General features: G+C 36.4%; 1 protein-coding gene across 1 annotated transcript in view; it reads right to left on the reverse strand.

Moving 5' to 3' along the window:
• Nucleotides 1–214: 214 nt before the first annotated feature.
• Sema3d (semaphorin 3D) overlaps nucleotides 215–15,891 on the reverse strand; it is a 206,139-nt gene continuing 190,462 nt past the window's right edge. The window contains exons 16-18 of the mRNA XM_060374236.1: nucleotides 15,257–15,321; nucleotides 11,778–11,917; nucleotides 215–4,430 (exon numbers count right to left, since the gene is read on the reverse strand). Of these exons, the coding sequence (XP_060230219.1) occupies nucleotides 4,005–4,430; nucleotides 11,778–11,917; nucleotides 15,257–15,321 (631 nt within the window). The 3' untranslated portion in view covers nucleotides 215–4,004. The remainder of the gene's footprint in view (nucleotides 4,431–11,777; nucleotides 11,918–15,256; nucleotides 15,322–15,891) is intronic.

Here is a 15,891-nt window from a genome sequence, read left to right on the forward strand (position 1 = left end):
ATCTTCTTGAATAAATTATGTTTATATATCCACACTGCTGCATAGATGATTAATTTAAACTTTGACTTATGAGATAGCAGTTACTTGTAATAATTTCGCTCCCCTCAGACCAAAAACTAAATTATATTACAATAAAACATGTTATTGTATCAAATGACATGTTTTGTTGTTTGTTTTTTGTTGTTTCACAAATGAGATTATTGCAGACTTACAATAACCATCATGAATATCTTTTTTTATTTAATTCAATTTACTATATAAAATCTGCTTGACATATTTGGTGTTAAAAAGGAAATTTTCATACAGACCAACACTGTTCATAATAATAGAAAACGAATGATTGTGTTTTATTATAATACAAACAAAATATACATTTAACAAATTTAATTATGTTATACTACAAGACTACATTTCTTTTAAAGTAGAAAGATTAAAAATTGATTCCTAACCACCGACAATCCTACAAGTACAGATTAAATGTGGCTTCCAACAGGTATTTTTTTCTAAAAAAGTTATGCTCCAGACTTTTAATAAATATCTTACATTACAAAATATTTAAGCAAGAGTTAAATTAAAAAAAAATCCTGTGCATTCTTCTGTACTTCGATTTTCAATTTTCAGAAATGGGGAATTCTAAATCTTATGCTTTTTTAACCTCACATACAATCTCTAAATTGTAATATTGTGATCATCTGCTATGAGAAATACATATTTTTCTATTGAAAAAAAAAACTTATCCATCCCACAAATGTCTTTTCAACTGACACACACTGACTTCTACAACATGGCATTCAGAAGAGAAAGGATTCCCAATTTCACTTTAATGTGTCTTAGTGAAATATGTGAGAAACACCTTAGATATATATTTAAGAAAAAAAAAAGCAATGTTTAAATTGTATAATTTTATTTTTTCCTGTGAATGAAATGAGATGAGTTATCCCAGGACCTCAATCTTGGTTATAATCCAGTAAGAAGTCACTCTTGTTATCTTTTATCTGAGGCCACCAATTCACCAGGAGTAGCATGTAATAGTATATATGAAGAACCAAAGTCTATAAAAGAAAAATCCAAAAGTGTGATCATGTTATGACCAGCATACTGTAAATAAATCTTACTTTAAACAAAAGATGTTGGGATTAGAAATGATACCTGGTTAATTGCTGTGGCTTCTGAAAAGTGCTATTTTTGTTTCGTTTTGTTTTCTACGACTATTTTGAATTTTGTTAAGCATTTTGACTGTTTCTTCTGAAATGTTTAGTCAGTCATATGCATGTAGGGTTTTGAGCTCTTTGGGAAAGTAAAACAAAGGATTTTATGTGAACTGATTATTTAGACCATCCATTTCTAAACAAACTCTTAAAATTCCCAATAAATTAAATTTAAATGAACTCAGATGAACATAATTCCATTTAGCAGCACAAATGACTGGAATAAAAATGCAGCAAAAGCACACAAGGAAGTTAAAGATGTATATTGAAGACTGAGAAATATATATATAGAGAGAGAAATGAACAACTAGGTATTTCAGAATCTCTTCTGAGGAATCTGGTGTCTTGGCTTATTTAAAACTTTGAGCAAAATTCTGTTTTTTCATTATTTCAGTATAGATTTTGTTCATCCTCAGTGGTAAGGAGTGTACATTGGATTTGTCCATTTAGAGTATTTACACTCTTCTAGGTGTTTTGGAAGAGAATGAGTGCGGTTTAGATGTAGTCTCTTTATAAAGATACACATAAACCTGAGCCCCCACCTTTATTATGTAATCTTATTTTACTAATATTTTTGATAATACATGTTGATCATCGTTGGTAGTTTTGTATCCAAAGCAGACAAAATTTTAAACCTAGTGTGGAAAATAGATTTACAGATTTTTAAATAAACTAACATTTCTAATTACATAAGCAATTAGAAAAGAGAATGGGCATTCTTATCTAGATAAAACTAATTTTGAGATGTCAACACAAATATTAGAACCTTACGCCATCCACATTTGAGTATTGCTCTCTGATAGACAACTATCTGAAAGTACCTTTTAAATGGAGCATGCTCCCCCTGATCAGTTTGCTGTGAGTTTGTAGGATCCACAGTAAACCAATGGTAACCACCTTGTGCGATACTTGCTTAGTAGTCTAATCACGACACAAGTGTTTGTATGCATTTCTTCTGGAGATGCAATTCATTCTGGCTTACTTTTACAACTGTTCATTCACGTTTTCTTTTTCTTAGAATGAAGCATCCACAAATATTTATTATTATACTAGACCCTCACAGATCAATGTTATGCCTTTGAAATAGATGCCCAATGCAAATTAAATGAATGTAAAATACTGATGCTACTTTGAACAAAGAGATTGTTTGGGTCTGCAACACTAGTCTTTAATCACACAGGCTTCTCACAGACTTCTTTCAAAACATGTAGAATGCATGAGAAACAAGCAAGGTCTGGTTGGTTTTCTAAAAAGCTGCATTCTTTGTGAGGAAGTGACTAATTGTTCATTTCACACTATAAAGGGCGTGAAAAGGCTAAACAGAGGAAGGCTAAGGGCTTTGGGCTATAGGAAGGAAAGGTGATTTCCGTGAAGACTGGCAGGAAAAGCACTGGTCAGAGGGAAAGTTGAATTTGAAACATGCTAACAAAATGCAAATCGTATTTATGTTAATGCTGTGAGTCTGTTTTCTTTACGTGTGGCAGACTTACTTGTGAAGCTGCTGAAACAAAGCTGCCTGAAAGTTTATGTAAAGAAAATGATGTCAAAGGATTAACTTAACCCTTCCCGTCATCAAAAACTTGCACTGATCCATTCATTCAACAAATATATAGCCCCATTCCCATCTACTTAATTATCTCTATGTATTACATATTGCTTTCTCCTATTTGCTCAACTATAATCAAGAATGTAAATGCAAAGAATATACAGAATATGATAAATACTTAGAAAAAAGAGAACACAGAAATACATTGATTATAAATAAAATATTGCCATCCCATACATTTTTTACAAATTTTACTTTCACTTGAGTTTTTACTAACAGTTTGTTATAATCTAAATTTTATAACTGAAACATTACAAATTGGCAGATACATATACTCCAGTGGAAATAATTCCATTACATTCTGTCTATTTTGCATTTTCTTTTTCGTGGCACTACAAGTTTTTCTCAGAGCCAGAATTTATGGCTGTCCTTCTGTCTGTCTCCTAACACCTCCCATCTACACATTAGGATAGAGTGTACATCATGTCACTCTTACTATATTAAGATATTTTCCCCATGTTATTAAAACAGGAACTGTGCACTCTGGCCCTATAACACTTAGCATATATTCTAGAACACACCATTGAGGTTCTGTCTGTCAGGTTCTGTCTGTGAACCCGTTTCTCTTGACCAATCACAAGGAAACCTCATTAGGATTGTTAATACCCTCTCACAAATCACTGTGGCAGTACCCTAGATGTAGCTTGTCACCTTGAAAGGGAAACACACCTTTCTAGATTCCCATACCGGACTCCAAGTGTGGGTTGACGGTTCCTTGAGAAAGTTCATGTTAATAACATAAGCTGTTTTACTTTGTATGTTTCCTCCAACTCCTACATGATCACCCGTTCTAGAATGGAATGATTTTAACTATTTATAAAAACTTAGACAACTGCATGGTAAATTCCATGCTTACTGGGTATGCTTGGGAATAAATCGCCCTATTCAGTGGATCGGGTGTTTGTTTGGCTTGCTTGTTTCCATGACATTAAATTCGAAACATAAAACGTTTACAAATGTAAGGCCCCTATTTTTAGGACAATTCTTGACTTTACTGATAGAGGTTTCATTCTCAGAAAGCTGGTTCAGATGATGTCATATTTACCATAGACCGTTTTTTTCAGCATATCATTCTGTGTCTTAGAGAGGCTCCATGGGAAACGTGTATGAATTAGTATGAGGGGTGTATAAAACAGAAGACAGTGTTTTGCAAACAGGTAAATAATTCTCTCTTTAAATTAAATAGAAAACTATGTAGCCATGGCTCTGTGAAGCTCATCCAGGTCTCTGTGATGTCGTCGATTCCGCTTCTTCTTCATTTCCTGCATGTGCTTCCACTTTGGGCCGCCCTTGTTGCGCTGCCTTCGCTTCTCCCTGTACCACATCTGTTCGCAGTACTGGTCCAGGCTGAAGTTTGGGCTGCTAAGGATTTGGATGTAGTCTTTGTATCTCAACCGTGACTCAGCCAATAGATCCTTGACCTGCCCCTCCTGGTGCTCTGCCCTCTGGGTATTTTCCATCTGTTCGTTCTCAATGACATTCAGAGTCAGCTTTACTACGGTGTGGATGAAAGTGTGCTCCTGTGCTTTGCAGTAATACATCCCAGAGTCCTTCTTCTGCAGACTTCGAATCAGTAGCCCATAGTCCGTTTTGATGATCCTTTCATCGGGTTTCAACTGCAGGTTAAAAAAAAAATGTAGGTAATAAATTAGAAACAGAGAACCACAAGCAAATGAAAACAGGCCACATAGTTTCACTTAGATGAACCTAAAAGATATTCTCTTCATCTTTCTGTCATCAAACATAACATTCTCAGCCGTGGTTGAAGAGGGTTAAAAAGAAAAAAAAAAGGAAGAGAAAAAAAGAAAGAAAGAAAAACTCAGCTGAGGTAGTAGTGCCACAAGCCATATCATGATTTCTCTACATTTGTATTTTATTAAATCAAATGAAACTTTGGAATATATTTAGTTTTCTCTGCAGTGTTGAGATAAGAATGAAACAGTGATAAAAATTAAGGAAAATCGAAGCTATCAAGCGACCTGTACAGATATTTCAGATGGAGATCAGTGGCCCAAGATCACAGTTTCAAGAAAGATAGTAAGAAGAGTCAGCATTATAAAGAAGAATTCAGTGTGTGTACTGCTTGTGAAAGACAGGAGAACAATGGCACTGACTCTGCTTTCTGCATATCAACAAATAATTGATTTGTAGTGCACCAGTGAGAAAAAAGAAACTGGGACCTATAAATGGTGAATTGAAAACAAAACAAAACAAAACACAGCTACAGATTAGAACATCAGAGCTTTAACTGAGTGTGCCTGTACCGAGAAAGCCAGCATTGTTTAAAGCTAATTTCCCTATCATCACCAAGTTGTGCAACTGATATTTTGGATTTCAGCATTTGTGGAAAGTTTTACCATTGCATGGAATATTCTGCCTAACCTGGTAATGCGATTTCAAGTGTGAGAAAGCACGATGAATAAAATGAACCTCCCCTGAAATGTGATGCTCAAGTCTTTGAAGCAGTGACATTGAGAGACAATTCAAATGTTAAGCTTGCCTGGCCCAAATGGCGTGAGTACCCAACTATCTTCAATGTAGCAAGGGCATGTTTATCAACACAAGGGCCTTCTTTAAATGTTGGCTGTTGCTGAATAGCTAGGCATGAAATAGAACAACAACAACAACGACAACAACAAAGAAACCTCAAAGATTTCCCAGCTTACACATCTGTCCCTGAATTGTAGGCTTCTAGTTGATGGAAAAGAAAGAGGCATAAAGACAGCTAAATTAAATTTATTCACAGTGGGTGGACTTACCCCACATTCTTACACAAAAAGAATGCAGGGGGGAAAAATCTCTCTTATTCTGGAAATATGAGAAAAAGGGAAACATCTTTGGCCAGCAGCCCAGTTAACTAACAAGTATATGGCAAACCACCCCCTGTGCCAGACAAGTGCAGCTGGCAGGGAACCTTCTGAGGCCAAAGGCAGGTCATGGCGCAGATCCTGGGCTAATGAGGCTGAATGGTCTCCAGATCTGCCTTGCACTGCCCTGAGTCCACACCATTAGGCTTTCGCTTGATTGCTTGTTTGTGTCCTTTCCTTCGACCGTTTGGTGAGTTGGATGTGTTTTCTTTTCCCAGTGCACTGACTCTAAAAGCCACGACATCTCCAAATGCTATTGTAATACAAACTAACCTCAGAGTAATTTACGTTCTCAAAACATAGGACAGTGATTCTCTACCTTCCTAATGCTGCTTGACCTTTTAATACTGTTTCTACTGCTGCGGTGACCCGCAACTCTGAAATTATTTTGTTGTTCATAACTGTAATTTCACTACTGTCATGAACTGTAATGCAGAGGTCTAGTATGCGGGATCTCTGACATGTGATCCCTGTAAAAGGGTTGTTTGATCTCCTTGAATGTTGTGACCCACAGGTTGAGAACCCCTGCCATAGGCGCTTCCCACCTAAAATAAAAGTAGATGTGCATTGATAGACTGCTAAAGGGACACTGGTGAACAAAAATAGCAGTCTCATATTTAACACAGAACATATATGCCTTCCTTTTAAATAATTTTAATGTATCGTCGAAGAAGTATAAACACATCTTAGATTTCAAAATACCATCTCTATAAACTTGGACACTGGTATTTGCCTTATTGTTTCCTTTCATCATTCCTTTATCTTCCCCAATATTCTCCTACCTCTGAGGTTCTGCTTTGTACATGGTGGATTTGGAGGTTAAAGGTGAAGTATTGGCTGCATTATAGCTGCCATGCTGCTTGAGCTGTGATGCACAGGAAAGGTTTTGTCTCTGCATTTGCTTCACCGAAAATGACTTGACGCCACTAGCACGACAGCATAGCTAGCTGTGGTTTTAGTCCATCTCTACATCTTACAGGTCTGTGGTCTGTATCTTTCTGTTGCTCAGACTACATTCAATATGGCCTTTAGACACAGTCACTGTTCTGACTGGGTGTTATCCCTTGTTTTCTTTAATCTTCCAACAGGAAGAAATTATGACGACACCTTCGTGAGCACTGGGCACCACCCCATCACAGCTTTGTCCTTCTCTTTCTGCATCCTGTTTATAAAGTTTTGTCCTGAGACCTAGTTCGCTTGGCTCCTTTTCACGTACCTCAGTCCCTAGTGGACTGTACTCATCATTAATTCCCAGCATTTCATTACTAGGTCATGATTATTCATCTGTCCTTTCTTCTACAAAATTCTGTTCTTTATCTGTTCTTTGGGTTTTAACCAATAGTTATAAACTGTGCTTTAACATCTTTTGAGCTACATGGATTTATTTAAGGTCTATTAGATTGTTTAATGAATTTTTGTTTTTTTTTCTAAAATTTAAAAAGTATAGCTTCAGTGCAGTAGAATCTTTAATAAAACACATTGTGAATTCACATATTTAGAAGATTCTTACATTTCAAAGATAAAAATCTGTGCCCCAGAAATTAAGTGGTTAATTAGTATTCTCTTATTTTCCATTATTTCTCTATAACACTTTCATTTTGGCTGGGTTAAGACACACCATCAGGCTATATCACACAATGAAATGGCAGCAGAGACAACTTAGCAAGTCTAGCTTGTTTCAAAGAGATCATTTCTGGCCACTGATTCAAATTCCTGTAAGTTTTTTTTTCCACTCTAGAAGTGTTAAGCAAAGATTTCCCTCAATTTAAGAACATTCTTCAACTGGAGTCAGCTATCCATTTGCCTAATGTGAGAGAGGAGTATGTGCTTGCCCTTGCTAAATGGAACCCTTCAGAAAGAGGCAGTTCATTTAAAACAGGAAGTGCAAAGAATGAAGAAGGTCATTTAGGTATAAATAGCAGGTTAAGATGAGGGGTGCTTTATTTTCTGATATGAGACGCTAGAAGACCTAAAATATTCCTCAGGTCTTGGATGAAACTACAACTACAGGAATACTCCTTTCTCCAGACAATAGAAAATATTAGCAGAGGGAAATTGCTAATATAATGAGAAATATATTAATATATTAGAATATATATCACACACATAATAAGGGAAACACTTTGATCATGAAAATATGAAAGTCTATGAACCTATTGTAAAAGGAGTGTTTGTATTTAATGAAATCCTAAATATTTTTCTAGCTTAATATGGAGTAAGAGAAAATACTATAAGGAAAATTTTGTGTACATATTTTTAGTTTTTTTTTTCAATTAAGCTTACATAGTGCTACATAATGAAACATTTAGTAATATAACAGAAAATCAATAATTAATCATTTTAGGCAAAAAGCAAAAGAAAAAATAGTGCTAAGCTTACTGATTCACTCTTTTAAGAAATGAAATTTATACATAAATAACTATTATAATAAATTTTTACCGTTTAATAAATGTAAATATATAAATATAAGGTGTAAGTATAAGATATCAAAAAAACACACTGATGTCTTCTTGGTGAAGAAATTTCTAAGCATAATAATGGTCAGAAAATTATACACTTATAAATAAATAGCTTTTCTTTTATCAACTATAACACTTTTGTGGAAAAAGCAAAAGATGTTAGAAACAGAAGATGTATAATTAATAGTTACTTATAATGTTTTAACATTAACTATTGACTTCTGCAATGCTTCAGTGGCACGAGGAGAGTGATTTTAGGAGAATGTGCTAACAATGTACACATAAGGCATTTCACGGAAAATTAAGGAAAATCCACAGCTAAGAAACATGAGGACATTTGCTCACAAGTCCTATTGAGCACAATGTATTCTGCACAAGTTGCTAAAGATTTTTTATATATGCTCTGTTTCTGTAAGCTGATATGACGATGTGACTCGATAGTGATTTTGACAAACAGCATAAAGACTAATGTCTCCCACTTCTTTTCTTTTTTTTGGATTTTGTCCTAACCAAATGGGAAGGTAAATATTTAGAATTAGAGAGATCCTTTGCTATTATCAGAAAACATGAACTTTTTAAAGAGCTTCTCTTTTTGACTGTGGACTATATGTGTCTGAAAGAGGAATAAAAACTCGATGTTTACTGCCAAAAAGAGGAAGCCGGAAGATGCTCTGAGAGGGTAAGGATGAGTACTGGACTGAATAAACCCAAAATATCACTCATGCTTATCCGCACTAAGTGGTCTCATGGTTCTTTGTGTGTTATTGCAAGTATAAAACCATTTATTTGCTTTCAAAACAAAAAAGAACGAAAGGGAAACAGAGATCTACAGATGGAAAATGCAGATATGAGATGTTTTAAAAACATTAAACTCCACCAAGGAAAGAACAGTATGGCAAAGGGCATGAAGGATGGCTCCTTTCCTTCATGAAAGCTACTCCAGAGTTCCACAGAAGCTCAGGGACTGCCCATTAACTCACTAGCTACAGGAGAATCGCTGTCAGTTTCAAGACCAGCCTTTTAAGAAAGTTAGTAGATAACTGACTCATGACCTCCCCAACCGGCACCCAACTGTGATGCGGCTTGGTGAGGAAATCGGCTCCTTCTGGCGCAGAACAACCTGGTGACAGCATTTGTAGCCCAAGAGACCATGGTCCATCCCTGGGGCTTTTAATGAGAAGGGAAAATAGTCCAAGCAGCAACCTTATGAGTGAGGGACAGAAGGCACCCAGCAGGGCAGCATGCTTCAAGTGCAGCAGGAGTATTGTTCTGTTCCTCAACTCAGGAAGCAGCTCTGCGGGTCCTGGACAATGGGGGGACTGCCCATTTGCCAAGACAGATGAAAACACCAGTTGAAACATTGCAGGGAACATACTTGTCAGCGAAATTCAATAAATATGTTATTTCTGCTCCATTGAAATTCATGGAGCATGGTACCATCATGATATGTGATATAGAGATGTAAGGTATATTAAAATAATGCATCAATAGCTCAGAAAAACGGAGAATGTAAATGCACCATAGGCAAAAATGGGTATCTACAGCTGGAGGAATTTATCAAGAAGTACTACACTTTTCATCATAGAGGTCAGATTTTATTTGCTATGGAGGACAAGTAATTTTTTAAAATAATTACATCTAATAGAAAAAAACACACACACCTCAGTAGCTATACAATCTAAAAATTGCTCTGAGTCATGTAAAATTAATATATGAAAACCAAATGAATATGTGTAACTAAACTGAAACCGCATCTTTAAAAGATGGCTTTCAATACTTCTTGGATAAAGAAAATGCGGCTTGTAATTTGAAGTAGATAAATCATTACTACATTATATATATTTCAATATATATTTAAAAAAATAGAAAAATAGGGGAAACTCAGAAGAACACTGATGTGTATATTGCCTTCATAATGTTAGAATTTTTGGTTAATGACATCATGTTTTTTTGGTATGTGACATCACAGGGAATAGAATCAACGGACATATGCAAATTTCCAGTTTTATGTATTTATGTATTAAACTCCAGTCAACAGAAAGACAAAATATGCTTATTCTTTTATTTTTATGTTAATTTTCTTAACATAGACTTGTGATTGAAATATGTTATGAATATTTTATAACACACTAATTCATATTCCACAGGGCCTCAAAAACATCTTTCAACTTGGAAAACATCTATTTTGAATCCCACACTATTTTGAATTTCACTCACTGTATTGTTTTTAGTGTAATATGAGAATTGTAAATTCGAGTAAAATAGCATTAGAGTTCTTATATTTTTTACTTATGCATATTTGTATGGGCCTGGATATATGCTGTGCTACAGAGGTCAGAAGAGGGCATTGGATCCCCTGGAACTGGAGTTACAGCCAGTTATGATCCACCCACTGTGGGTGCTGGCAACTGAATCTCTTAAACATCGAACCATCACCAGTTCCGCACTGGATTCTTATTTGTTCTTTAATAAGAAATATAACAACAGTGAATTCTACAATTAACCTCTGCTTCATAATATAATTTCTAAGACTTCCTAAAATAACTTCACTAACAGGACTGTTTCTCCCTTAGGGGGTGGGAGGTCAAAGAGCCAGCCACTGAGTTCCTGTTAGAAATAGTCCTTGTTCCCCTTACTATGGGAAACCAATTGGTTACTGAGGTACCACGGGCTACATCCGAGCAGAGGTTCTAGGTTATATCCATACATGGTCCTTGGTTGAATGTCAGTCTCAGAAAAGACCCTGTGCCCAGAGGAGGACTTTGCAGACCTGATAAAACAGGGTCAGATGAATGGGGAGGAGGTCCCCTCATCAGTGGACTTGGAAAGGGGAAGGGCGGAGAGGAGGGAGGGAGGGTGGGATTGGGAGGGAATGAAAAAAATAACTTCACTATATTCTGTAGCCTATATAACATATATCATAAAATGTTCATAACACATTTCAATCTCAAGTTTATGTTAAGAAACTTAACAGAAAAAAATTAATAATTGCTTTTCTCTCCATTGACTTAAGAGTTAAGACCTAAATCCATAAAATGGAAAATCTGTATATCTCCAAATATTTATCCAATTCCTCTTATGATACAATATAATAAGCTGGATGTGATTGCTCACACCTATAATTCCAGCACTCAGGGAGGTAGAGGTAGGTGGATCTCTGTGAGTTTGAGGCCAGCCTGCTCTACAAAGTCCTGGAGTCCAGAGAGATCCTGCCTCAAAAAACAAGAACAACAGCAGCAAAAACCTAACATATATTTTTGGAAACTCAGAAAGTTTCATTTTGTGACCTAGATGAAACTCAACAGTAGCTAAAACTTAGAGATGTTACCATGGTTATGAAAATATTGTTTTCTCATCTTCAGTAAGAAATTGTCTTGAAATGTTTTTAGAAATAAAAATTTGAAAAAATATCATCCGAATTTATTTTAAAAGTGTGTATCAATGCTATATTTGCATTAAATTGGCTTATTCTTACAACCAAACAATTGTAAACTGTGTTGCTAGTAAGCATAAACTCTTACATTTCCTTCTAACCAAGCAGTGACAAGATTGCTCTACGGCACTGACAATTGTGTCACTTTCACAACCAAGAGCTGACTTCACTTTGACAGCAGTACCCTTGCTGATGAGAGCTCACCTCCTCCCGATGCTCCTCTCCTGACCGCTGGATGTACCATTCAACAGAGGCTTGTTGGGATTTAGGTATACATTCCAAAAAGGTTGAATTAAATTCAATTCCGAAAATCACCTTTTCATCAGCTGTTTCATGACTAATGCCTAGAAAGCAAACACAGCATTGGAGATTAACCTTGACCTTATTTTAAAGGCAATGGGAAAACAGACTGATTCAGAACAGATGTCATCAGGGAAGAAGTATACACATTATTAAAGAGAGAGGAAATTCATGCTAAAACACTGTTACCTGAGAATCAAATACTGTTCAACAGAGTGACTTCTAAACTATATCTGTATCACCATTTTAAATCTTTCATTACCACATTATAGTTATTTTTCTAAAAAAATGACAATTTACAAACTGTAACTCTTAACATTGTATCTCTTCATTAAATAAGTTTTTCTGTCCTTCAATGTCATATCCTATCCTTAAGGTCATACCCTATTCTGTTAGGAAGAGTAATTTGGATATATATTCATTGCATCCAGAGTACTAAAAATTGTGTTCCATGTGGAAAACCTGTAGCTCAAATTAATCAAATAAAAATAATGATGACTGCACAGTCTGGCTCAAACATGCACTTTTTCACCATATATTCAGATATTCAGTTCTACAGACGGACGAGCTTAGTATTTTAGGCATCAGCAAAAGACTTATGGAACCTTGGGGAACCCCAAAGGAAAGCACACAAAACAGGCTGCCAGATAGATAGTGGAGAGAAAGGCAGAAACGTTTTCAGATAGGGCGGCGGGGGGGGGGGGGAAAGTCTCTCTGAGGAAATGCTGAATCGGTAAAAAGTGAAAGGAAGTGAAAGTGCAACTGTGTGAGCTCCTGAAGAGCCTACTCATTGCAAGTTGCAGCAAAACAAATGCAAAGCGTGATGTGATTGGTCCCTTTTAAAAAGAGAGTGAACGGGGAGGCATGAGGTGAGGGAGGTTTACAAATGGACTGACAAGAGAGAACCTCACAGGGTCTTTCAGGTCAGGGGGAAGGCTGTGATTTTTTTTTTACTAGTAATGGAAAAAGCTAGTGAAATGGTTCTAGTAAGGCCGCACCATAATCTGACTGCAGTTTTTTGAAAACATTATTCTCGAGGTTAAGTTGGTCACAGACTGGTGAGGAGCAAAGGTGGCAGCGGGAAAACACCTGGAAACAGGCTCCTGAAGAAGAAGAAGAAGCCCAGCTCCATTGTCACTGAGAGCAAGAGGAAGAGGTAGGCCTTAGAGTCAGAAGGATTATCAAGAGGTCACAGCTAGAATGTGAAAGAAGAGAAGCGCCAGCATGACTGCTAGCTGGTTTTTGGTTTTCACCTCTGCTGAGCGAATGATGGTGTTATTCACTAATATGAGACGGTCTGCAGAACATAAAAACAGCAAAACAGCAACTCTTTCTCACTGAAGACACATTCAGGTGCAGTTTTTTTTTTTTTTGTTTTTGTTTTTTTTGGTTAGGACTATGGACAGACACGCATGCCTAGCATGAAGGAAAGTTAACCGTGAAGTTGAGAGTCAAGCAGCATCTGTTGCTACATTAAGGGACACAGACAAACAAACAAATGACGAACAAACGAACAGACACAGAATGAGAAAGTGGCTCGGGGGGGCTCCCACACCGTCAGGAAGTTGACAGAATGCAGAAGGTGCAGGGTGCTAGGTGAGAGGTCCACCAGAAAGACGCAGTGCCACAGCAGTGTAACTGTTCAGGTTTCCACCTCTCCAAGCACATGTCCTGTGTCATGGTCTTCTGATGTAAATCTCCGACCACTGCTGACTCAAGCTAACAAGGAAGTACAGCCAGCTCACCAAACTTCCTAACTGGTAAGCACCAGTGCTTCAAAGAGAAAGAGTTGCAGATTATATAAAGACCGAAACTGAAGATTGTCTATTGGGTTTGGAACAGAAGAATTTGCCAGTGACCTCAACAGGAAGGGAATGGACAGGGTGTTGATTTAAAGAGATCTTGTGCTATGGTTTATAGCAGAAATGGGACATGGTGAAGGGGAGGCAATTACTGAAAGTGCCTAAGGGAATGACAGTACTTTGTTCATTTTCTTTGTGCCACTTGTCATCATCTGACATAGCAATTATTTTTCTTGTTTTATATTTGTCCTTTACCACAAACAGGCACCTGAATATAAATTCCAGGAATGCATAGATAGTGTTCTGTTCATTTACATATCCTCAATACTCAAAATTGTTCCTGGCATGTCTTTTTATTTACACGAATAAAGGACTGAATTCATAGAATTCAAGGATGCTCACTAAACAATGGACATAAGAGGAAGTCGTTTTCACATTAGAAAGGCATATACTCTATTTTATACCTGAATTTTCCTTAAGGAAGGATGAATTTATGCATTAAAAAAACACTGCTGTTCTTTCCAATCAAGAATGACTACTGGATTATCAGTTATAAACTATGAAGAGTTAGGTCATTTTGGGTCAGTATCAAAGTGATGGAAGAACCTTTCTTTCCCCATCTCAGGACTGTGTGTGTGTGTGTGTGTGTGTCTGTGTGTGTGTAATATAAGCACTCAGGAGGCAGAGAAAGGGACTCTCTCTGAGTTAAAGGTCAGCCTGGTTTATGGAGCTAATCAAGTTCCAGGGCAGCATGCTAGGGTACACAGTGAGACCCTGCCTCAAAAAAAAAAAAAAAAATATATATATATATATATATATATATATATATATGAGGAGAGTGAAAGAGGATAGCCATAAATAAAATCTGAAAGTTGTCTATAGTTTTTAGATTCATTTTCGCCCATTTTCAAACTCACTCACCAAGCCTTCTCTTCCCTACACATATTTTCAAGACCAATATTTTCTTCTGAAGGATACAGCCTCTAGCGATCTCTCCTTCTAAATTACCAATTATACCCCATGACATTGCCTCCAAAGGGCATAAAGCACTCTAAGGAATTTATTTGTCTCGCATTGTATTCAGATCAATTAAGTGCATATGGAATTTACTCAATGCACATTTACTGCTGAATACATACAAGAATAAGTGAATGTAAATAAAGTGCAGACTACCTAAAACTTTTTTCTAATATGTAATGTACCAAAATTTTTATCAGACTCTCCTGGGAGGTCTCCAACTTTACTCAGGATGCTCAAATGTTTGGGGCTAAATTCTGGTTTGCCTCTAACAGAATCTTCAGACTTTACGAGGATGAATAAGGCACCAAAGAAGAAACATGCGATGGCGTAGGAATTTAAAAGACATGTGAAACACATCACGATTTAACAAAACATTATTCACTTAGGCAAAGGCAGGGAGTTGGTTTATAAAATTCGTGTTGCTTTTCTAGAATGTAAGCATCACACAGAACAAGACAGACATATATGGTTGTTGATTTCATATAGTAATTTTAAAAAGACACAAGAGGGCCAGGCTTATCATTTTAAGGGGTAAGAAATGTGCACCAAGACCGTACTTACTGTCTTCGATGTCCCAGCACTGAGTGATTGGGTCCCCATACTTCACATCCTGGCGTCTGGCTCGCCTATGGAAGGAAGATGAAGCTAATTAGATCTTCAGAAGAATTGGAATATAAAAAGGCTGTGTCTCGTGTTAGCACAGGCAGATGCAAACTGTGCTTGCCTTACTGCACAAACTAAATGCAGGTCAGCGTTCCTATCAATTAAACATTAATTTAAATTCTGTGGTAAAAAAAAGTTTCAACACAACAAATCCTGCTTTGGGTTAAGATGGTCAGAATTCCGTTTAACTATTGTTCTTTTTTCTAACTTTACAAATTATTCATCAGAGCAGGTTGAAAATAACTAGGGCTCAGGTTTATATATAAAACATGAGAATAGGCCCTCCTGCCTGTCAAAATCATAGTATACAATAGTGTTCTGATGAGTAGGAGAATATGTATTAATATGGAAACATCATCATATCTAGGCTCACTCTGTTAAATACTTCATTCAATAAATTAAGCACTTTCAGAAACAGAAGTACAAGTCCAATGTGGCATATATGCATACATGTCAGTATTATCAATACACATGCAATTAATATTTCCTGATAATAATAAAAATGATAGAAGTGATTTTGCATTATGTTACAT

The sequence above is a fragment of the Meriones unguiculatus genome, chromosome 21, assembly GCF_030254825.1.
Source record: "Meriones unguiculatus strain TT.TT164.6M chromosome 21, Bangor_MerUng_6.1, whole genome shotgun sequence".
In the NCBI taxonomy this organism is placed as follows: Eukaryota; Metazoa; Chordata; class Mammalia; order Rodentia; family Muridae; genus Meriones; species Meriones unguiculatus.